Below are 23,337 nucleotides of genomic sequence, written 5' to 3'. Positions count from 1 at the left end.
CCCCCCCCCCCAAAAAAAAAATTTTGATGGCGCAATTTGCGCCATAATCCCCCCGTGTGGGCACCTCTGAAGGGCAGTATAACTGCCTTTTTTTTTCTTTTCATTTTTGTCTTCTATTGTACATTAGCTATATTATACAAGCTTGCTCATTTGGTTTCCGCTGAAAAAAGAGAGAGAAAAAAAAAAAAAAAAAACGGCGTTCAAAACGCGTTTCTTCAAATATCTCTAACACTCATTTCTGAAGAAACTGCCGTTTACCTGCCCGTAGCAGAATACGGGGAGATTCTTCATTGAAGATTTGCAATGCGACCCTGACTATGCAAAATGCGATGCTTCCAATATATTTTTTTTTTCAACGTGAAAATTATTTCAGGTACAGGGCTCATAGGAGTGATTCGTATGCTCTGGTTTCATGTCGAAAAGTAAGTAAAAAATTATAAACATACCCCTAGAAAGAAAAGATCAGTTTTGATCCCAGTAAGCAAAATATCTTGCCTCAGTATTGCATAAAGGTTGACATGCAAGAAAAATCATCTTGCATTAATGCTGCCTCAATGTTGTTATGTTACTCCATTTATGCTGTCAGCAGGCTGCCACAATATTGACTGACAAGGTGTATGCAGCATAATATCAGGAAAATATCAAGGTAGGCTGCTTTTGTAATATTGCATACGTATTGATATGACAGGATAATATCAAGATGTTGTTATGACAGCATGAAATCAAGGTCTAGGCAAGATGATCTTGCTTTTGTAATCTTGCATACGTATTGATATGACAGGATAATATCAAGATGTTGTCATGACAGCATGAAATCAAGGTCTAGGCAAGATGATCTTGCTTTTGTAATATTGCATACGTATTGATATGACAGGAAAATGTCAGGATACATTGACATGACAGTAGGAAATCAGCACGTTAGCAAGGTGTTTTATCTATTTATTTATTTGTATTATTTTCACTTTAAACTCGAGAATTAAATTTCATTCTTTAATTATTTCTGTTATTCTTCAAGATAGTTTTCTAGCCTAAGAATATTTTCTTAAAGCTGACATCTGATCGGAAATTCATATAAAGGTATTATAATAGTACTCGCAATTTAATTTAAAAAATGAAAGTTTCTTCGTTTTGCGTAATACTTGACTTATTTTTTTAAATTCATGCTTCTAATTGTATTATAAAGACATAAAATGCCTAGTTAGGAATAATTGCGGAAGTTTTTATAACACATTTAAGAGTAAAGAAAGCAAAATAATAAATAAGTAAATAAATACAATAAAGTACATTTCCAATTAGATGTCACGATGTCAGCATTGAAAATATCCGATGGACAAAACACATGAATTTATCTTAAAGAATAACATAAATAACCATTGAATAAAATTAATCTTACTCATGAGATTGAAGTGATAATACGAAATTCTGGGCTTTATGTCCTTTGTTTCAAAGTCTAGGGACGAAAGAAGTTATTTTCGGCCATTTCTAACATTGATCGCACATCGTCTGCGATATGACTTGTTTAGTACTTTATTAATAAACCAATGCAGTTATCAGTCATTCATAAGTTATTCCTAAAATAATACTATTCCACACTAATAACTAAGCAACACCAACTTAACGAAGCCTAAAGAACGCAACGCCAACGCCACGTGCAACTCCTCTGAACCGACTGAATCGTGCGACTGAAGATGTGCCAGCAATGCGAGGGACGCCGGGTAGAAAGAACTGTGCGCATGCGCAAGTATCAACGAAGGTCCACCTGTTCTATTGTGTACTAATTACCTTGACGGCGACAGCATGAAATCAATACATCTTGACGGCATCAACATGTATGCAATGTTGTTATTGTAAGGTAATATCAATATTGATATTGTAAGATGAATGCAATGTTGCATACGTGTTGTTATTGTAATATTGCTTTTTAATCTTTATGCAAGCTTTATGCAGTATGAAACACGTCAATATTGACGCCGTCAGTATAATATCAAGATCTGTCAAGATTGATGCAAGAAATTTTGCTAGTAGGGATGATTTAAAAAGCATTTAGGGAGAAATAACCCCACGAGTCTCCCAACTTGCTTCAAATGTTCATGCTGCACTTGTCTAGCCCCATAGAAGAGTGTTAATGCATAATATAACGCTCCCTTCTCCTCCCCCCCGCCAAAATAATACAAATACAAATACAAAAGTGACGACCAGCAACAGGCTCTGGGCCCAGCTAGACTGATCCTAGTCAATTTACAATCCCCAGTGAAGATCAATGGCCCTCTTAATAAAACTGTCTACTCCTTTGCTCATTACCACCTCTTCCGGTAAGCTGTTCCAAGGTTCCACTACCCTGCTAAAATAATAATTTTTCCTAATATCCATGTTAGCCTGAGATTTAAATAGCTTAAAACAATGACCCCTTGTCCTGTTTTCAGTAATAAACTTTAGCTCCGTAACATCTTTCGTTTTAATAAATTTAAACAGCTGAATCATGTCCCCTCGGTCTCTTCTTTGCTCAAGACTGTACATTTTTAGCCTTCTAAGCCTGGAATCATAATCTAAGTGGGAAAGTCCACTTATTAGCCTTGTAGCCCGCCTTTGAACCCTTTCCAATACATTAATGTCTTTCTTAAGATAAGGAGACCAAAACATAAAATAACAAAAACAATAATAAATATAAAATGGTTATAAAACTGTCGAAAACTGAAAAAACTGGGGGGGGGACACCATTTCCAAAAAGTGGGACGTGTAGGGGGGGGGACGGTCATATTTGGATTCAGGGGATCCTTTCACATAGGAATCAGGAAGAAACATGTCAGAAGCATTTTGAAGGCCTATTTTTTTGCCGCATAATATGTAATTAATTGAATGCAGAGGTGCCCACCTGGGGGGGGGGGGGACATGGCACAGACTGCACCATTAAAAATTTTTGGGGTGTATCTTGTAGGGCATTTTTCTTATTTGAGGGGCTCTTGCTTTTTTTTTTGGGGGGGGGGGGGTGACGTTGCGCTATTTAGGGGAGTTCGCCTTTGTTTTTAGGGAGCACCTCTGTTGAATGTTTATACTCTTTTTCGGCCACCATTCTTTTAAGTACACTGAAATGCAATTTTATGTACAAAGAAAAACATTTCTTGTGGGAACTACAGTAAAATTCTTTAATTCTTTAGCTGATCCAATCGAACTTGAAAAAAAAAAAAAAAAAAGAAAAGTTTTTACTTGACCCAACTAATTTATGAAAAGAAATTTTTCAAAATAGAGCACACACAATTTGTGTGCAGGCTTGATTTGTTCTTTCGTTTGAGTTTAAAGCAGTGTTTTTTTTTTTTTTTCCAAATATATTTGAACTCCAGAAATCTTAATGTTTACCAACATCACCGCGTGCCTCGCCATTATTTTGAAAAAGTATGACTATCGCGCATGTGTAAACCAAGGGCTCCTATCATTGGTCGAGCGCTAATCATGAAACAAGATGGCGATTTAGTAGAAAGACTGAAGTGTGATTGTCGTGTGAGCTGACAGAAAAAATTGTAAATTTATGGACAGACAATGAATAGATGATAATTATTCAAGAATTTTCCGACTCTAGATAGTCCAGGATGTTAGAGCTGGAAGTCGTACCGGAAAGGTCTTTGGGAAATGAGCAATGGGAGTTGGTTTTGGGTAAGGTTTACTTTGTTTTGAAACCCTTAGCTGCGCACAGCTGACATTGTATTGTCACTTCACTGTTATATCAGCTGTATGTATCTCGATGTGCGACGCACCATAACATGACTTCAATTAAATAATTATAAACTAAATTATCTTAAAAACTATAAATAATTCCCTGATATTTTCTGCTAAATGTGATTAATTAGCCAATTAATCATATATTTCTTGCTACACTCCCATGTTGATTATTGTTGTTTTATTTACGAATCGCAGAAACTCACTAAAACAACCAAAATTGTCTTTATTTTTAATTATTACTTTTATGCCAATGGTTTTAGTTCAGGAGTTTTTACTCCGTATTATCGTATGCAAAAATCTTTCCACGTTAAAAAACGAATAACGTAGGTTGTTGTTATTGGTTGCTTGCATGTGCGTTTCTCTCTCTTTCTTCCTGCTGAATCAATAACTTTAGCTCGTAATATAAGTAAGTCTCTGTTAATTTGGAGAAAGAGTCAAGTGGGCGAAATTGCTCAACTCTCCCTGACTTACAAATGTTTAAAAAAAAAAAAAAAATGTATAAACAGTAGACAACAAAGGTGTGTGCACTTCAGTATAAATATTACCCACACAAATATAATATAGTGATATAAAATTCATCTCCCTGACAAAAATTTAAATGATAGGCCTTGTAATGTTATGTTTAATTTTATGTTACTACTGCTATGTTTCATCATTAGTTAAGACACATGCGACTAGATTTCAGTTCAGCAATAAAAAAAAAAGAAGAAACTCCCTTTTCATTAGAACTTTTATAAAAACTTCTTATGATGACGTGTTAAAATTTTTACTCTGCAAAAATTGAAAAAAAAAAAAAAAAAAAAAAAGCATTTGCTAGAATTTTACTCAAAAAGAAGCACTCTGTTGCTGGTATATTGATGATTTAGCCCTGAAAACATGATGATTTTATGAACCAGCATAAGGAATATTTCCAAATGTAAGTCTGGCCAAGTTCGACTGCAGACTTTTTTTCCTTGTTTTTTGAAGCCATTTATAAATAGCCACTTTTTATGCCATGTAACCAGAGGTATGGGCTAGAAATTTCCCAAGAATTTTCTCAAACTTATATTCTTAGAAATATGCAAATAGAAAGTCATAACTTGATTTTCACTTTTCATATCCTAGCCTCAGAGCAACAAAGATATCTAATCCCAGAAATAACACTAAGATATCTTACTGTTGCTCTGAGGTGACGATATATACAAGACAGTCATAAGATAAGGGTTGAAATTTAGAAAAATTATTTACTGTTCCAATGGGCAGAAACTAAACCAATTTCAGTGGGCCATACATACTTTCAGTGGTCAATTCTTGCACCCTGATTTTAAATAATGAAAAAAAATATATATATAGGTAGAGACAAATAAGGCAAAGGGATGTATGTGCCAAAATTAGAAATTTGGAGATAATTAGTATAGTAGTAGGAAAACCTCTCCACTGTTTTAGTGCTAAAGATGGTACCAGTAGCTCTGGTGGGTGCTGCTATACAGGTCCACTTACACCACTTTGCTTCTTATTGCCTCTAATGGACTTAATTATCAGTTTTCATTAGACATATCTGAACAACTGGGGAAAAGAAGGAAACAACACACATCTTTCTGTTCGCCAATACTGGTAATGTTGTAATTGAGTTGACAAAATCTTATCTAATTTTTAGTTGTTTTGGGAAAAAAGCAATAGGACAGTAAAAGCAGTGCTATAATGCTGTAAAAATTTATAATTGGTACTCTTTTCTTGCAAAGAATACTTAATATTGTATATAAAAGTACAAACTTTCAATGTATTCAAGCAGTTATGATGCTTACAGTTTTTAAAAGGACAAAAGGAATAAAACTTCACTGGTACGACGAACCATTAAAATTTATATTAAGATGTTTTTATGGTCCCGGACCAGCGGACCACTGTTAATTTCAAGCCCTGTTGGATGATGAAAATCATTTTATAAACCGAAAAGAAAAACTAATTTTCATTACAAGAATTTAATTTTAAGCTTCAAGAAAGGTCCAGCCCCGTGGACTACCCCTTTCCTATGCCAGTGCATGTAACTCAGCTGCAAACCAGTGTTAGGAATTTAAATTTAATTCCAGACGTCATTCGTGGTAGCGCATAGTGTAAATTTATAGGAATTCTAAGGTGCCATTTTTTCATGAATCAAAATTATATCCTCAATTATTATTTTTTTTATAGTTTAACCCACTACCAATATGCACTGATTTATGCTATACACTGCTAATAATATATTTGTAAACTATACAAAAGAAAATGATTGTTTAAAGACAAAATTGATTGTATTTGGAAATTACTTTTAAAAATTTATCCTGCGGGACAACCACAGGTGTTAACCCGTAACAGGGGAGGTGAAAAAATGGGCCATAACAGGGGAGGTGCGGTCACACAGACCGCGCTACTTTTAAATTTTTTAAAAATTGTGTAATTGAACTAATTTCATGTAATTTGGCATAAATGTTCACTGAACCATTTTCTGCTAAGGGAAAAAATCATTTTTGCGTTTAAAAATAAATTTACGCTCTTTGAGGAAATTTTTCCGGAGCATTAAGATTTTTCGAAAAAAATGGTAAGTTGAAATAAATTATTTAAAACTCGTAATAAAAACAAATATAGTATTTATTAATGAATGTACCTTGGCTATTTAATATGTAAAGAATATTTCAGTACCAGAAATTTCGACATTGCACATTACAAAAATTTTTTGACAGTACCTGAATTTGGACAGTTTTGCATCATGTTTCCTACAGTGATTCAGTCCTCATCTTCCCTTAAACAATTATTACAAAGCTTTTGTGTGCATTCTAAGCAAACAGGGTATTTACATGATAAACATGAGTATGATGTTTTCCTTTTCTTGAATATATCTCCGCGGACCTAACTTGAGAGCCATGAGTAGTAGGGCCGAAAATAGTTACACAGCCGGGGAGGGCGGTCTCTCAGACCGCTACTGAAGAATGTAGCGGAATTTCTACCAGATGCACGTGCCAAAAAATACAAAGAAGCTAGGAGGGTGTTCAAGGTCACAAAAGGATAAGCTATTGGGAGAAACCATTCGATCGGACCAAATATGAGTTAAGGGGTGGTGGGGTAAACATTCGAGTGGTCTGTGAGACCGCACCTTCCCTGTTAAGGGTTAATGTCAATCAGTCGGGTAAGAAAAGCTTTAATGTGATCCAAAACTTTAGGCAACAAATTGGTACCTGAGATTTGTGGTCACAAAATGGGACTAAAGGCAACTTATTTCTAATACTGACACAAACATAAATATATCTCATAAATATTAATGTGTGCATGCAATTTTAATTGAAAATTTCATTCACCCCCTACTACCCTCTGTTTACAACTGCTCTGATGCACCATGTTTTTTCGTTTCAGAAAACTCAAAAGAAAAGGAATAGGACAGTGTTTTTAATTTTCACCTATTGAAAGTAGTGATGTAAAAAGAATTTACATAGAACTATAAAGTAAAATTGTCTGGTAATAATTTAAGTCTAATTTCAAAAATTCACTGTTATCTATAAGAGCAAATTCAACTATCAACACTTCATTCTATTCAAAACCATTATATCGGGCATTTAGGTGGGTTTGGAGGGATGATTCCCCCTCCCCCCCGCTTCATCTTTGTAAAGTCAGTATAAATGGGCATGGTTTTCATATTTTTGATAATATGTCTGAGCATTAAGTATATATAATTTGGAAAAATTTGACAAAAAAAAAAGAAATATCTGAAATGATCGGCTTTATTTGTATTGGTACAATTATTTTTAAAAAATGAATATAATAAACATTCAAAAGTGATAATTCTTTTTCTTCTTGAAGTGGCTTCACTTTTGGATTTTCATTACCTAACTTTACTTTTGTTAAAATCTCTTTCATGGTAGTTTACAAATGATGCCATGCTTTGAGGGGGGGGGGAGGGGTTCATGAAATTTTGACTGCTTGTGGAAAGGGGAGGTAGGGGGTAACAAGAAGTGTTAGCATGCCATATGATAAAAGGAGGGGGGGGGGAGGTGAAGTGTTAAACAAAATATGTGTAAGATAAATGGGGAGCAGAAATCTAAAAATGGTGTGAAATCAGTCAAAATTATTTTCTCCTTCCTTCTTGAAAATGGGGTGTAACAACCAGGGCTGCTGAGTTGGAGAGGAAATGACCAACTGCAACTAATGGCTAACCTCACATCAAGGGGAGAGTTTCAAAAAGGCATGGTCTGGTCCAAGGGTGCCCATATGCAAAATTACAAGGGGGGGGGGGGCTCAGATATTTTCCCCATTGGTTAGGAGGGTATTTTCTCCATGGAGACAGATTTCAGGACAGATTAGAGTAATTAAAATATTTCAGTTTTAATAACTTATTCATTAATGACTGGAGAATAAATGTTTTTACATTTTTGCAAAGAAAAAAGCACTAAAAGCAAGAAAATTCTAATTCCAAGGGGGGGGGGGGCTGGAGCCCCCAGCAAAAAAAAAAAAAAATTACAGAAATTGGATGAATTTTCCTCTCTGCAGAAGTTACCACCTCGACTTGCTCTCCGCCATAGATCAATCGTAAATAGCACATCAAGGGGAAAATTCCATGTTGCAGTAAGTTTTTCTCAGTGCTGTAGTACATATGTAGTTATGCCATTGTGTGCACAAAATTGTACATAATAGCCTTCATAGGCAACTGGTGCACTGAAAAGGGGGGGGGGGAGTCAGAAGAAGTGTGATGGGATTCAGGGGCATTCCTGAAACTGATTTCTTCCCCATAAAGTTGGGCTGCATTATAGGCTTTTTTAGTACTACTAATTAAATGACCTCTAAACATGTGGAACATGGCATCAAAGATTAAGATGGATGGTTATCTTAGATTTCCACCTTCCAATTGAAAGTTCCATTTTAATGAAATAACATGAGAAAAACTATTTATTTCGAATTTTTAATTTTTATTTTCGTGAAATAAATCAATCCACCCTGCAAAAAATCATTTTTCAGTCAATCATAAAAATTTTTAACACTGAAAAGTGAGGGGGCAGTTGGCCCCTTGCTTCTTTTTACAAGCTGCCTATGATGGCCTCTACATGTGTGCTACGTGGTGGATTACTTACAGATGAGTTATTAATATAAAATTAAAAAGTTGGGTATATGCTTGAGGTAAATTAAAAAAAAAAAAAAAAATGAGGATGCTTTTCCCCCTTGACTATACCTCTGGATATAGGCATCTGTAATAGTTTGCTGGAAGCAGTTGCAGTGGCCAGATCTAGAAGGGAGGAAACTGGCTTTTGCCTTGGGCAGCAAAATCTGGAGGTGGCAAATTCACCCTATTTCTTTTTTGTTGAAACTCAATACATAATTTTGAAGGAAGATGGGTAAGGATGGCAGTTTCCAGTGAGTAGTTGTTACTTGTAATCAGGGTTGCTATTTTGTCCACTTTTTTGTAAAAAGTCCGGGACGCCAAAAGAAACTGGACAAAATGAAAAATAAACTGATTATGCATTCATAATTTTATTGATATGGTGTAATAATATTAGTATATTATTCTAATACATTTTCCATTATGAATTAATCATTTAATTAAAATAGAATCATTGACTTTAGAATTTAAAAAATTTAAAAAAAAAAAAAAATAAAATAAAAATAATTACACATTGGTGCAACTAGTTTTAGATCATAATTTACTTAAAAGTGATAAAATTTAACAATGTGAATAAGCTATTGGGCATGATTAGACTATTACAGTGAAACCTCAATAAGTAGTCGATTGGTTAAATTTGGTCACTCCGTTTAAGTGGTCGTTTTTCTTTGGTCCCGACAAGGTCTCATTCACAGTAATGTAAAATGATCCTCCTTTACTGTTCAACAAATTTAATTTTACCCGGTTAACTAGTCACTCAAAAGATGTTTTCTAAAATTCCTTTTCCTTATCGGATCTTAGAAAATAGTGTCAGACTTAGTTGAAAGGCTGTTTGATAGTATTTTTTAATTGAAATCTCGATCCTCGGTTCTGGTCATTCAAAACATACTTCTTTCTGTGACTTGTGATGTACCGTCACTACTTTAAAATAAGTTGTTATTAAGTAATGTATAAGTAAGAGAAAATAAAACAAAGTAACTATTATTAGTATTTTTCCCCCTTTTTAAAATTTCCATTAATTTATAGACATTGATTACATAAGTTATTGTTTTTCTCACAGAATTCTACTGCAATTCATTAATATTTGTAAGGCTTTTTTTTCTTCCTGAATTTCCCACTTCACATAAGTAGCCGCATAAGTGGTCAAAAATTTTTGGTCCCTTGAGTGACGACTTAACGAGGTTTTACTGTAGTATCTGTGGCAGCAGTTGAATGGACGAGTTTAGCATTTAACGAGTGATGTTCAATTTAAGGAGGAGTACTGGTCACGAGAGTCTAAATAGTTTAGTTCTGTCTAAGGCCCCTATCAGAGTCAGATAAAAATGTAAAGTATCTGCGCACACAACTCAAAACTATCTGCAAGCTAAAATTATCTATGACTTAAAAAAAAAGGGGGAGGGGATTCGGGTTCCAAAAGTATGAAACATTTTTAATTATGGGAAATGAAGAGAATGATGGGACCTTTCTCTTCTTAAGCTGTCAAGTCAATAGGATACCCAAATTTCTGAGAAAGGAGGAAAAACTAGAAATTTTCCAGTAGCTGCTTCTTGGAAATACTCTGTTGAGGAACGGGACAAAACCAAGTGCAACAAATGTGTTATCTTTGAAGAGGAGATATAACACAAGGAGCAAGGAGAGCCCCCCAATCTAAACTTCCAAAACTATACCGTATTTTTAGGCATAAGCACTGCGGCGCTGAGTAGAAAAAAGTTTTGCAAATTGCCGATGTGGCGGATGCAACGGTTGCGGCGCATACGTTTTTTTTAGTTTACAACATTTTGCAGAAAATGAACTATTTTGAAAAGAGGGAAAATAAAATGTAAGGAACTTGCTTCGAAATGATCGGATATGTGTTAAATTTTTTAATCTTGTTTTTGAAAAGGTTTTAATTTTGCAATCCCGAATTTTGAAGCGATTAGTTTACATGATTTTTTCTTTTTTAACGTTACTTGTTCCTTTTAACTGGATGAAAAATAGCAAAAAAAAAAAAAAGAAATAATAGCAATGAAAAATAGCCTTTTGAATTTCTAATAGCATTATTAACACGTTTTTTTTTTTTACGAACTAATTTTCAAGCGATCAACTGTGCAAAAATTGATGAATCTATAATTGGCGTGGTCCGCCTTTTTCAGACAGTTTGGCTTCGTACTGTATTTTAAGTCTTTAATTAACGAGCAGATAGTATAAAATTATGCCAGAATGTGTTGGTATTTATTTCCTTAATTTTTAATGAAAAGATTGAGACAAAATCGAAAAAATGTACAAATTTTCGAGTGTAGATCGGGAACATTTTTGAAGCTTTTATTTCGTGTGGTTAAGTCAGAATCTCCGGCTTTATGCACCATTTTTTGGACTAAATGCGGCAAATAAAATAAAAATTTTCCCTTTTTTAACAAAAAGTTTACGATGCGACGTTTACGGCGGGTGTGGTGGTACTTCCAAAAATGTGGTAAGTGCGAACTTGCTGGTCCCATATGATAAGGTTTAAAGCCAGAAGTTCGTTTGTGTTTTGATATGAGCGCCCAAAAATAAATAAATAACAAAATAAATACAAATCTACATGAAAAGAATTGATCAGTTATCACCACTTGATGAATAGGAGAAAAGTAGGGAGGATTAAGATCTCAGCAATATTTTTCACAGAATAAAAAAAGTACAGGTGGAAAACCACAATATAAACGTTTATCGCGAGATGCGCATGTCCGCAATGAATGTTTCCGCACAACAGCAAATATTTGCTTAACAGCAGTGAATGTATCTGCGTCCATTCATATTATCTAGGTATGTTTCTAACATATGACATAAACAGTATTAATTTAAAGAACAAATTAGAAGCAAAGAATGATAACCTGAACGATTATTGCCAGATGCGCGAATAAGAACTTCGAGATGCGCGTGACCGCATCGAATGTATCTGTACAGTAGTGAATATATTCGCCTTACGTGTGGGAGTATATACTATCTATTTAAAATTTTTACATTTCAAATAAATGATATAAATTTAAAACAAGTAAAGAAAGATTAGAAGTGAAGAGTAAGAACTTTTTTACGATTATCGGACGACGCGCAACTCCGTGGTGAATGTATCCGTACGTCAGCGGATGTATCCGCGCACGGCGTGCGCGCGTGCGTGCGTCTACATTATCTAACTTTGGCCCCTATATATATACAGCGACTCTAGTTCTGTTTGCAGGAACACACCGTACAATCTTTAATTTCCCACTCCACATAAGTAGTCACTCCGCATAAGTGGTCAAAAATTTTTGATCCCTTGAGTGACGACTTAACGAGGTTTTACTCTGTTATACAATAGTAGAAAATAAACTCAAATGGAAAGGCAAATGAAATGCTTGCATAGGCGGATTTACGACTGAGTTCCTTGGGGGGGGGGGGGGGGGCAGGATTTTTTTTTAAAGCTACATTAGTTGTAATCAAGGCTGGATTTACAGACCTAAAATGGCCCAAAGCTATTTCAGGTTTTGGGTCTCTTTTGAAGTCTAGACAACTTTTCTGTCGGGGTCGTGAAAAAGGCCATTTTTATAAATCCCCTCCCCTCTATGTTTTTTTTCTGTGATACATAGGGTCATGTCTTACTTTTTTTGTGTTTTGTGTTGCTTGCTTTCCTTTTGAATTGAACTTAAGAGGGGAAATGGTATCCCTTTTAAGTGGGGTATAGAATATCTGCAATTTTAGGGGGTCCGGGGGTTTCTCCGTTTGAGTAATTTTTGTGAAATCGACTATAAATTGTGCACTTAGAAGCCAAAAAGAGGTAATTGGAACTACAAAAATCTCAGGAAAAAAATGGGCAAACATCATTTTTTGCTAATTACGATACTACACAGTGAAAATTGTTTTGGGGTCGACAAATCAATGACAGCAGTCAGACAGAACAGTTGATTATGCATTGTTATTTGCTTACATAAATTGTCGGTTCAATTCAATTAGATTTTGATTGAATTGAACCGACCCACCCACAAATTCAATTAGTTTGAATTGAATTGCCTCCAACTCACCCACAAATACAACAATTATTTAAATAAAAAATGATCAATAGTAAAACATGCTTTAAAAGAAATTGTGTACAGATTTCAAAAATAGGTAACATGAGAGTAACATGCTGCCAATTTGGACAATTCATAATTTATTCACTTGATAATAAATAAAACTGAAGTACACTTTGCTTAGGAATTTCAGACTGATCTAATTGTTTTCTAGAACCCGAGAACAAGATAATTTAAGGCACTTCATTTGCCCTTTCCAGTCTCTGAAAGTTAGTACTAGATTGTACAGTTTTACAGTATCATTCTAACTTTGTAAGAGCAACTATTATTTGTATCCACACTTGTCCTAATTTTCAAGGTTTTCAAACACTTTAAAATAAAATTTATTTTTTCAAGAACTTTTCTTTTTTTTTTGGGAGTTGAGGGTCTTTAACAAAGTGGGTGCCTTAAGCCAGTGTTGCCAACTGCTCCACAAAGTGGAGTTGCTGAAAAGGGCTAAACTCCGCGGCTCCGCAAAGAAGTTATTTTGCTCCGCATTTCCCAGCCGGAACATTTTCGAGCTTATATTTTGCTATTATCATGGGAAATTAAAGATGCTTACACTCAAAGATTGAAATTGTGTTTAAAGTTGTTTTATTAACAATATTCAAATTGTTCCTCTAAGGTTAGCAACCCTGCCTAAGCTATAGCTTGTTTAGTTTATTGACAAATCTGTTTTTTTTTTTTTTTAAATTTTAATCTCTGTTTTAGCTTCTAATTTGTTGGAATAACCGCCAATATTGTTTTAAGTATTGCAGCTGAATGCATAGCTCAATCAGCAGATATTTTCACTTATATACTAGCCCTAGTTTAAAATACAGTCGAGTCCCGACTTATGCGAAGGATGCGTTCCAAGACTCCTCGCATAAGTTGAAATTTCGCATTGTAGAAAAATATACAAAAAACATTTTTTAAAAGCGTACCAAATTCTTTTAGACACTTATAAACACTCCGCAAACTGTTTTAAAAAAATTCCTGAACTACACACTACAATTTCTTAAATAAAGAACTAAACTTTTAGCGTATTTAAAAAATAAAAAAAACTTATTCAACATAAAATATTTTAAATGTTCAAAATGAATGGGAGATATAGACATAAAATAAAACAACACGGTATGCAAAGTATGTATTAATAATAAAATGCTGAACTATAATAGGTACTGTACAGTAGATACAGTAATAATATTTATGAGTTAAAAAATAAAGATAATGATGATTTATACTCCATGATCAGATCGTTATTCTCATTTAATGCATTTTTTAATTCGGTTGCTTCGCCTTTTCTTTTATAATGTTTCAATTTTGTTCAACAGCCCCTCTTTCTTCTATCTTTAATTCACAATACAAGAGCAGTTTCTATTTCAATAATATTTACTTTGCTAGACTGCTCTGCAAGCTTCAATATTTAAACTAAGTTCTGAACTTTTACGGATATCTTTTTCTTTTGACTTTTAATTGTACGTATGGAAGATTCACTCATATTAATGTCTTGCCACCATCGACGTTTTGTAGTTGTTCAAGCATATCGAGAATCTAAGGCTTTTTTTTTTTTTTTTTTTTAAATCAGAAACTTTCTTTTTTGCCCCATCTTCACAAACTTCAGATAAAAATGCCACTGAGGGGCCAGAAATTTCATACACTTTAATATTTGGAATGAAAAAAATGAATAAATGAAAGATGCTGAGTGCTTTTTTGATGCACTAACAACACGATGTGTAGATTAGTTCGGTGTGAGAACTTTCGCTGTCAGTGATGCTTAAAGGGATGTAATAACATTTATGAAGCAAATATTTGGTAGCCAATAACAAAGCAGATACTTCCTTCCAAAAAAATTCGTGTTGTGGACGAAAATTTCGCGTTAGCTCTAAAATTCGTTACTCGGAAAAAATTCGCGTTGTAGCCATTTCGCGTAAGTCGAATCGCGTTGTAGCGGGAGTCGACTGTAGTCGTTTTTAACACATTTTCAGCAACACAGTGGCAGCTTTACTACTTGTAATACAGTGTAAGGTTCCCTCCAGGCCCCCATCAGAAAAGGACATTCGCTATTCTCTTCATTTTCACTTCTGTACTATTCAAACAAAGAAAAAAAAAGATTTTTTTCTTTAAGATTTTGGGAGGGGTGTTGTTACTATGTATCAAGTCCTTCAAGGACTGGGGGGCCTTTCCCCCCCTCACCCCCTTTAAATCCGCCCATAAATGCTTGAAGACATACATACAAACGCCCCCCGGGGCAAGCACCAAATTTGTCGCCCCTCTTACATTTTCCTGCAAAATGCCCCCCCCCCCACCAAAAAAATGACATTTGTCATATTTTACTGAAAGAAAACAGGATTTTATTATCTAAAATATATTTTTCATTTTAATCAAACAGTAAAATCGTTAAGTAAGACAAAACAACGTTAGACTAAGCACAAATTTCGCAAATTACAGCAGACACGTGTTTCGGCGTTACAGGGAACGCCTTTTTCAATGCAGAAAATAATGAGCTTATGGATGAAAAGACATCCGACAAAAGCCAAGAGCAGATAAACATGCAGCTTAAAAGATAAAAACAGCGGATTAGCCAAACACCAATGACAAAGTTATAAACCGATCAGGAACCAATAGGAATGCAAGCAAAGGCGAAGAGGCTAAAGGCTAATCCTCTGTTTTTATCTTTTAAGCTACATGTTTATCTGCTCTTGGCTTTTGTCGGATGTCTTTTCATCCATAAGCTCATTATTTTCTGCATTGAAAAAGGCATTCCCTGTAACGCCGAAACACGTGTCTGCTGTAATTTGCAAATTTGTACTTCATCTAACGTTGTTTTGTCTTACTTTACTGTTCAGCACAAAGGTATTTATTTATCTTAGTAAAATCGTTGATCGAAATATTTTTCAAAAATTATTGTATTATGAGCGATAATATTTTCCTTAAATCAAAACATTTAAAACGTGTTTAAAAACTGTATTTACTGGTAGCAGTTTTTAAACCTTTTATTGGAAATCAAATGAAGCAAAAATATATTAAATTACATGATACATACATATATTTATACTTGAAAAAAAAAATTCTTCTTAACCTAAACTATTAATTTTCTACTTTGCACCAACCCCGGTAGCAGAAACTGCAAGACGTGCGTCGCAGATTTTTCGGCGGCCTGCAGATAATTTTACCAAAGAACAAAACGAAAGGAAGAGGGGAAAAAAAAATAAATAAATAAAAGAAAAGAAAAGAAATACAACTTTAAAAAGATCGTTTGGAGATCGCTTTTTGAGCGATGGATGCTTCAGCATTTCAACTAGAAACATAGTCGTCCTATTTGGTCATTCACAAAATCGAAGTAGAAAAGTGCAAAAGTTTTCAAAAACAAAGATGAATTGGATGTATTATCTTTCTGCCAAGAAATGAAAATAACTTAAAATCTACAGCAAATCGTTTTTTTATTTTTATTTTTTAAAATAATTTTCTTGAGAAGTGAAAAATTTTATGTGAAAATTTCACCTTATCCTCATTGCTTTGGACGCAAAGTGTCAAAACTTTTTTTACTAAAGTTTAGTCTCATGAGGATTTTTATTTTGAAAATATTTTTTGCAACAAATTCAGAAATTAATATCTTAATTTTTAGCGTAGTCGCCATGTTTGGCCGCCAAGATGTTGGTATGTAAGACTCATGAAGTGCCTACGTTTTCAAAAACGGAATTAGATGTTTATTGCAATGCAAACTGCTGAAAATTAAGCAAAATGTGTCTTTTTTTTTTTTTTTTGGATAATTCTTAATTATAGTCTTTAAAATTGCAAAATTTTATCTTCAGAATATTATCTTATCTTCATTGCTTTACAGGCTAATGTGCTAAAAACTGACTATTTCACATAAATTGTAGTTTTTTAATGATTTTGAATTTATTGCTACTTTTATGCAACAAATTCAAATATCTATTTATAACCATGAATTTTTCGCGTAGACACCATGTTTGGCCATTCTCAAGATAGAAATAAAGGATACTAATACTTACCTAAGTTTCCAAAAACTGAATTGGATGTTTACCTCAACACAAACTATTGAAGATAACATAAAGTGTTCAATAAATCATGTTTTTTTTTCTTTTCATAAAATATTTTTTTGAAAAATGCGAATTATTATCTGCACAGTTGTATTTGATCCTCATTGATTTGAAGGCTTTGCTATAAGCTAAATATTTCATCTAAAATGCAATTTCCTGCTAACTTCTCATTTACTAATTTAAAAAATTTAAAAACCCATTTCAATGCAAATTTTCCATATTAAAATTAATATGTCTTGAAGAATTGGTTTTCATAGTGTGTAGAGTTCTATTTATTTTTATGAAAGTAGTGAAAGCTGCTTCCTCCCCCCCCCCCCTTATTGCTTTAAAATTTAGCGACAGTGGTGGCCACTAAGTTTTTCGGGTCTAGTGGCCACTGGCCAGTTGGAAAATTGTCCAAGTCTTGGCCTTCACAAAGAACTTGTGTAGTTTATTAAAACTTAAAATAAAACTAATAATAATGCTGCAGATTATTTTCAACTACCGGAAGTAGTGTCGCAGACTGGCTAGAAAGTTTCTGCTACTGGGGCACCAACGGAAAATCTTTAACAACACTATCAATGTCGATTATATCAGTAAATGTATATAGTTCCGTAAAATGTATGTATATAAAAGCTCGTTAGACAAAATGACCCCCTGAATCCAAATATGACCACCGTTTCCCCTTACCCATCCCATTTTGAGTTTTGAAGATAGTGCCACTTCCTCCCCCTCCCAATTTTTTTTTTGTTTTTGACTGTTTTAAAACAGTTATTACTTCCTTTTACAAAAAAGGAACTATTGTATTGGCGAAAAAAATTTCACTCAAAAATCCGCCTTAATTTCCGTTTTGATAGCCCCCAAATGAATATTGAGTTTTTTTTTCGACCCAACCACACATGGATATATGCCTAAGAACATATCCATCCGATATATCTATTTTGACGATCCCCCTGAGTTAATTACAACGAGTTTTCTCATGACGTCCGTACGTACGTATGTGCGTATATATCTGGCATAACTCAAAAACAGTATGTCCTAGAAAGTTGAAATTTGGTACGTAGACTCCTAGTGGAATCTAATTCTGCACCTTCCCTGTTGGTTGCATTCAGATGTTCCAAAGGGGGTCTTTTACACCTTTTTGTGGTAAAATCATCGCTAATTTCAATGCAAACTCAAGTGCTGTTATAATTTGGCAAATTCTTGGCAATATATCGCCAAGCTTCTGATCATCAAGTTTTGTCGCCAACTTGGAAACATATTTGGCGTTTTTTTTTTTTTTTAAATCTGGTTTCTATTTGGCTTTTTTTTGCAGAGTTAGCAGTTGAATCACATTAAAACTGCCAATATTGGGAAAATTTATCTTTATAAAACGTTTTCCTTGCTTCGATTCGCAGCAAACTTGGGGTGAAAACATTTAAAGTGTTTCTTTGCTTACTCCGAGGCACTATAATCATTAAATTGGAGTAAAAGGAAGTCATGTGATGCACACATCAGCTCGTTTTTATTTGGAGTGGGAGAGGGCATAGAGAAAAGAAAAGTATAAAAACATGAACATTTGTTGCAAGGAGGGACACTCAAGGTGGTACTCCTCCCTAAAATATTTTAAAACGAGCTGATGTGTGCATCATATGACTTCTTTTTATTCCAATTAATGTCATTTCCCCATTATTGGCAATTTTAATGAGATTCAATTGTTTTCTCTCTAAACATCACCAACAGTGGCCAAATTGAAACCAAATTTTTAAAAAAAATCGCCAAATTTGTCGATAAAAGTTAACAATCAAAAGACTGGCGATATATCGCTAAGTGTCCAAAATTATAACACCACTTGAGTTTACATCGAAATTAACAATGATTTCTCCCCCAAAAGGGGCAACCTCCTTAGGAACATCCGAATGCAACCAAAAGGGAAGATGCACTACTAGACCCCACTAGGAGTCTGCGTACCAAATTTCAACTTTCTAGGACATACCGTTTTTGAGTTATGCGAGATACCTACACACATACGCACACACACACTTACATACGGACGTCACGAGAAAATTCGTTGTAATTAACTCGGGGGTCGTCAAAATGGATATTTCGGCTGTCTGTACGTTCCTAGGCATGTATCCACGTGTGGTCGGGTCGAAAAAAGACTCAACATTCATTCGGGGGTGAGAAAAATGGAAATTTAGGCCGATTTTTGAGTGAAAATTTTTTGCAAATACAATACTTCCTTTTTTTGTAAAAAAAAAAAGTAAAAACCATCAAAAAACGATCTTTTTTCTTTTTTTCTGCAATTTGTTTTCGATTGTACTTCTCGATGCAAAATCAAAGTATCGACTTCACTTCTATGAGCGCCATGTCCGAAAAAATGTGCACCGTTGAAAAAAAAAAAATAAAATAAAATAAATACATATTTAAAAAAATAAATAAATCTTGAAGTACCGTATGTTTCATATGAGTCGCATTACAGACCTTTAGTCGAAAAACTTCCCGAATTATTTAAAATTCATTAAAGTTAAGATCATACATATAAGTAAGATTTCGAATTATATTAAGCATGCCTATAATTTAGCATTAGTTCCTTCTTTTTATAAATAAAACACAAACTCGAAATTTATGTGTCAGCAGTAAGCTCGGAAAATACCGGATAGATTTCGTTAAAATTTTTAGTTTGTTTAAGCTAGTGCTGGGAAGGCTTATAGACCTTTTCAAAAAAAAAAAAAAAAAATCGATGAATGATTCTTTTTTTTATTCACAATTGATGCTTTGGGCCCAAAAACAGATTTTTCTACCAGGGGCGGAAAGGGTCCTCTAAGAGGGGGCCAAGCTTGATTCCCAAACCCGAAGGGCACAAAAGGTGCACACAGGTTCGCGGGGCAAAGAAAAGAAATGGGGAGGGAAATGGGGGTGGTCAGCTTTGAGAGTGAAAAAAAAAAACACAAAGATGCTCAGGATCAAGGCAGCGGAAAAAACCACAAGTGCATAAGGTTTTTGGAAACATGTGGAGGCGCACTCACGGAGTTAGTTAAGGCAATGACTACTTGCAGCGGCGGGATGGCCGATGTGCCCTCGAACATCCTCTGTCAGCCTTCGTTTTCTTTGGGGTGGGGGGGGGGGGGGGTTACGCCCTCAAACCTGTGCATTTTTTTTTCACCCTAAAAACCTTTGCGACCTTGAACCTCACCTATTTCGTTTTTTCTTTTCTTTTTAGTGCCCTCGAACCTATGCGCCTTCTGTTTTCTTCCTCGAGCGCGTGTGCCTTCGTTTTTTTTTGCTCCCTCAAACCTATACGCCCCCTTTTTATTTTGCGCCTTATTAAGACGACAAATTTTCGTGGCCATGGTTAGAAATAGTTTGCGTTCATTCAAGGTTAACTTACGAACTTCGAGCTCCACCTTCCACTGGCCTCCGCGAGCGATACCAAACCTGGGTGGTGGCCAGTGGTGTTGCTGTCTATCCCCAATACACACAATACACACATACATCTACACACACACACGCCTACTATACACACGCATGCCGACACACGCATGCCTGCACACACACACACACGTGAGTCTTGATTACGAAAAAGATAAATTGAATTCAAGACGTAAAACAATTCAATTTTTTAAAATTTAATTTAATTTTATTTGCTCCCTCAAACAACGAAACCTTTGTTTTTTTTTTTTTTTTCAAGCCCTCTAACTGTCTGTGCACCTGCGTGTTTTTTTTTTTTTTTTTTTTTGCGCCCTTTGATAGTCAAGTTTGGCGGCCTCTTGGGGGACCTAGTCTTTCTCAGACTGCTTGTTGATTTTTGTGATATTTATAATCCTCTTCAACGAGGTTGAACTCTCCCTTCTTGCCTTACTATGTCAGCTTCAGTAGTGATAAATGGTCCGCATGTATGTTAGTATCCAGTATTTCGTGCTCGTGGCTCAATGAGAAAAATTCCCCGAGACAGTTTAGAACTGAACAGTAAAAAAAAAAACGTTTTTGATGTTGATTTAGTGAGACGAAATTTGGCATTCCTAGCAAAGCGCAGTCTTAAAAAAAAGTTGGTTTTAATGTAGTGTTACAGATTTTGCCGCCCCTAACAAAGTGCCCCCCGGGGCGAGTGCCCCCTTTGCCCCCCCCCCCATGCTACGCCACTGCTATTTTATAACTTATATTTTTTGAGTTTTTATTGATGTCACCCCATAGTAAAATTTTTGTGTACTCAGCATATTTTATGGATATGTTAATATCATACAAATTAAGAAAAATTACTACTTTAGTAGGGTTGTGGGTACTCAGAACAGTGTATCGAAAGAGGCTATAATAGGCAAGAGGGTAGATAGCTTTAAAAGGGCCATTAATCATCATTGAGGACTAAGAAATTGATTAGGGAACAGCCTAATCAGAGCCTGTTGCTGATCATCACATTTGTATGTGTATTGCAAGAACAGATTTCACTTCATGCCAACATTTCTTTTATTAATATCAAGTAGTTTCTCTCTTTTTTTTAAATATGATTTTTAATGTATTTAAAATCCAACCTTTAAAAACTTTTTATTTCTACTTTTTAATTTTAAAAATGCACTTATCACGGGCAATAAACCTCCATATCACAGATAAACATCTTAAAATTTACAGTTGATGTGCTTGTTTTATAAATGCTATTACATGCATTATAATTTATTTTAACACTCATTTGATGTATTAACACAGTTACAGAAACTTCAACTGATCTTACTTTTTTTATTTTTTCTTTAAAATATTTTACAATCAATTGTTTATATACATATTTATGTATGCTATTTTTATATTAAAATATTACTTGAATAAGAAAAATCTATGTAATTATTTATTACTTTCAAACTTAAATTTTTAACTCAAAACTTTCAATTTACTGATGAAGTGGACAAAATGACATTTTGTTTGGGACGGTTTTTTCCGACGGTTTTCTCCGTGGGTGGACAAAATAGGACAACTCTGCTTGTAATAGCATTAGCAATTTCCAGAAAGCTCTTAATTTGCACTGGGGATTAATAAATTTAGTAGGACTAGCATAGGCTGAGCCCATTGCTCTTTGTGACTTATGTAGCCTTGCTTTTATTTTTAAACTTAACAAGCATTAAAATGGAAATAAATAAGAATTGGGATAAAAGAATGAAGAATAATATTATTTAAAACAGCAGTCAAATCACTGGTGGTCCGCTGTTCCAAGACCAGTGAAAGTTTCTTCAGGCTACCATGAAATAGAATTCAGTCTTCTGTGGGACCAGTGGCCGATCAGCATCAATAAAAGAATTTCATATTATAATTTCATTTTTACAATTTCATATTCACAGTAATTTTGTTTAAATTAATTTAGGTAATTTTTTTTTCTTTTGAATTTCAAGTTCAAACAACCTAGCTACATTCTGACCATTTTGTGAAAAAAAAATAAGATCCATTTTGAATTTATATATAACCAGAGAACCCGACAGATGTTGTTCTGTTCAAACTTTGTAAAATGAAAAGTTGAAAAATTTCAATAAACCATCAAGTGTTTGAACCATTTTAAGACAGCCACTCAAACATGAGCTCTGATTGAAAATGGCTGATCTTAAGCTGCTGCGCCAGCTCTTATATGTAGGGCCATTAACGTGAACCTAGTAAAAGAAGCCCGATTTCTTCCAGTACTTTACTTTAAAATATATTACAGAACCTAAAGTCCTTACTTTCAAGAAATTAAAGCTTCACTTTCTCTTTCTACATTTTATCTATTGTCGATTGACATATCACAGTAGGAAATTTTATTACAAAAAGCAGAGCTGGCTTTCTTATTGTCCTTTGGTAATAGGTAAAATATTTATTTCAATTCTCGCTCAACAATAAGTTAAAACAAATATTAATCATCTGGGAGTTAGTTATAACCATCCAATGTTTAGACTAACTAATTAATTGAAAAAAAAAAACCGTTTCCGATTCGATCCATCACATTTCTAAACCATTCTCGACAGAACTCAATTACACACAAAAAATTTGATCAAAATCAGTTCAGCCATTTAAAAGCCTTTTGGTTACAAACCTCCGCGCAGAAGAAATATATATATATATTAAGATATATTTGAAGTTTAACCATGGGCGCCCATATGAAAACTTTAAGGGGGTGGGGATCTCAAATATTTTTCCTGTGGTTTATCAGGATATTTTTCCCATGGAAACCAATTTCAGTACAGTTTAGAGTTATTAAAATTTGTCATTTTTAATACAGTGAAACTTCAATAAGTCGAAATTGCAGGGAATGAGAAAAAAATTCGAGTTATCGAAAATTCGCCTTATTGAATTCGAAAACAAAACTATAGAATAAAATATAAAATACCACCACTGACAACCATTAAATTTATAATATGAGCAAAAAGTGATAGAATAATGTATCAAAGATAATATATCGTCGCCTCAAAGCACCAATAGGATATTTTACTGTTATTCCTGGCATTAGATGTTTTACTGTTGTTCTGAGGCG

At 34.3% G+C, this 23,337-nt stretch overlaps 1 protein-coding gene across 1 annotated transcript in view; it reads left to right on the top strand.

Annotated features, from left to right (window-relative positions):
• The first annotated feature begins 3,469 nt into the window (after positions 1-3,469).
• LOC129221649 (phagosome assembly factor 1-like) overlaps positions 3,470-23,337 on the top strand; it is a 62,513-nt gene continuing 42,645 nt past the window's right edge. Inside the window, 1 exon segment of the mRNA XM_054856176.1 lies at positions 3,470-3,648. Coding sequence (XP_054712151.1) covers positions 3,585-3,648 — 64 coding nt within the window. The 5' untranslated portion in view covers positions 3,470-3,584.

This window comes from Uloborus diversus, chromosome 4, assembly GCF_026930045.1.
Source record: "Uloborus diversus isolate 005 chromosome 4, Udiv.v.3.1, whole genome shotgun sequence".
NCBI lineage: Eukaryota > Metazoa > Arthropoda > Arachnida > Araneae > Uloboridae > Uloborus > Uloborus diversus.
Note: the sequence above shows the minus strand (reverse complement) of the source record. Positions and strands in the feature narration are given on the sequence as shown.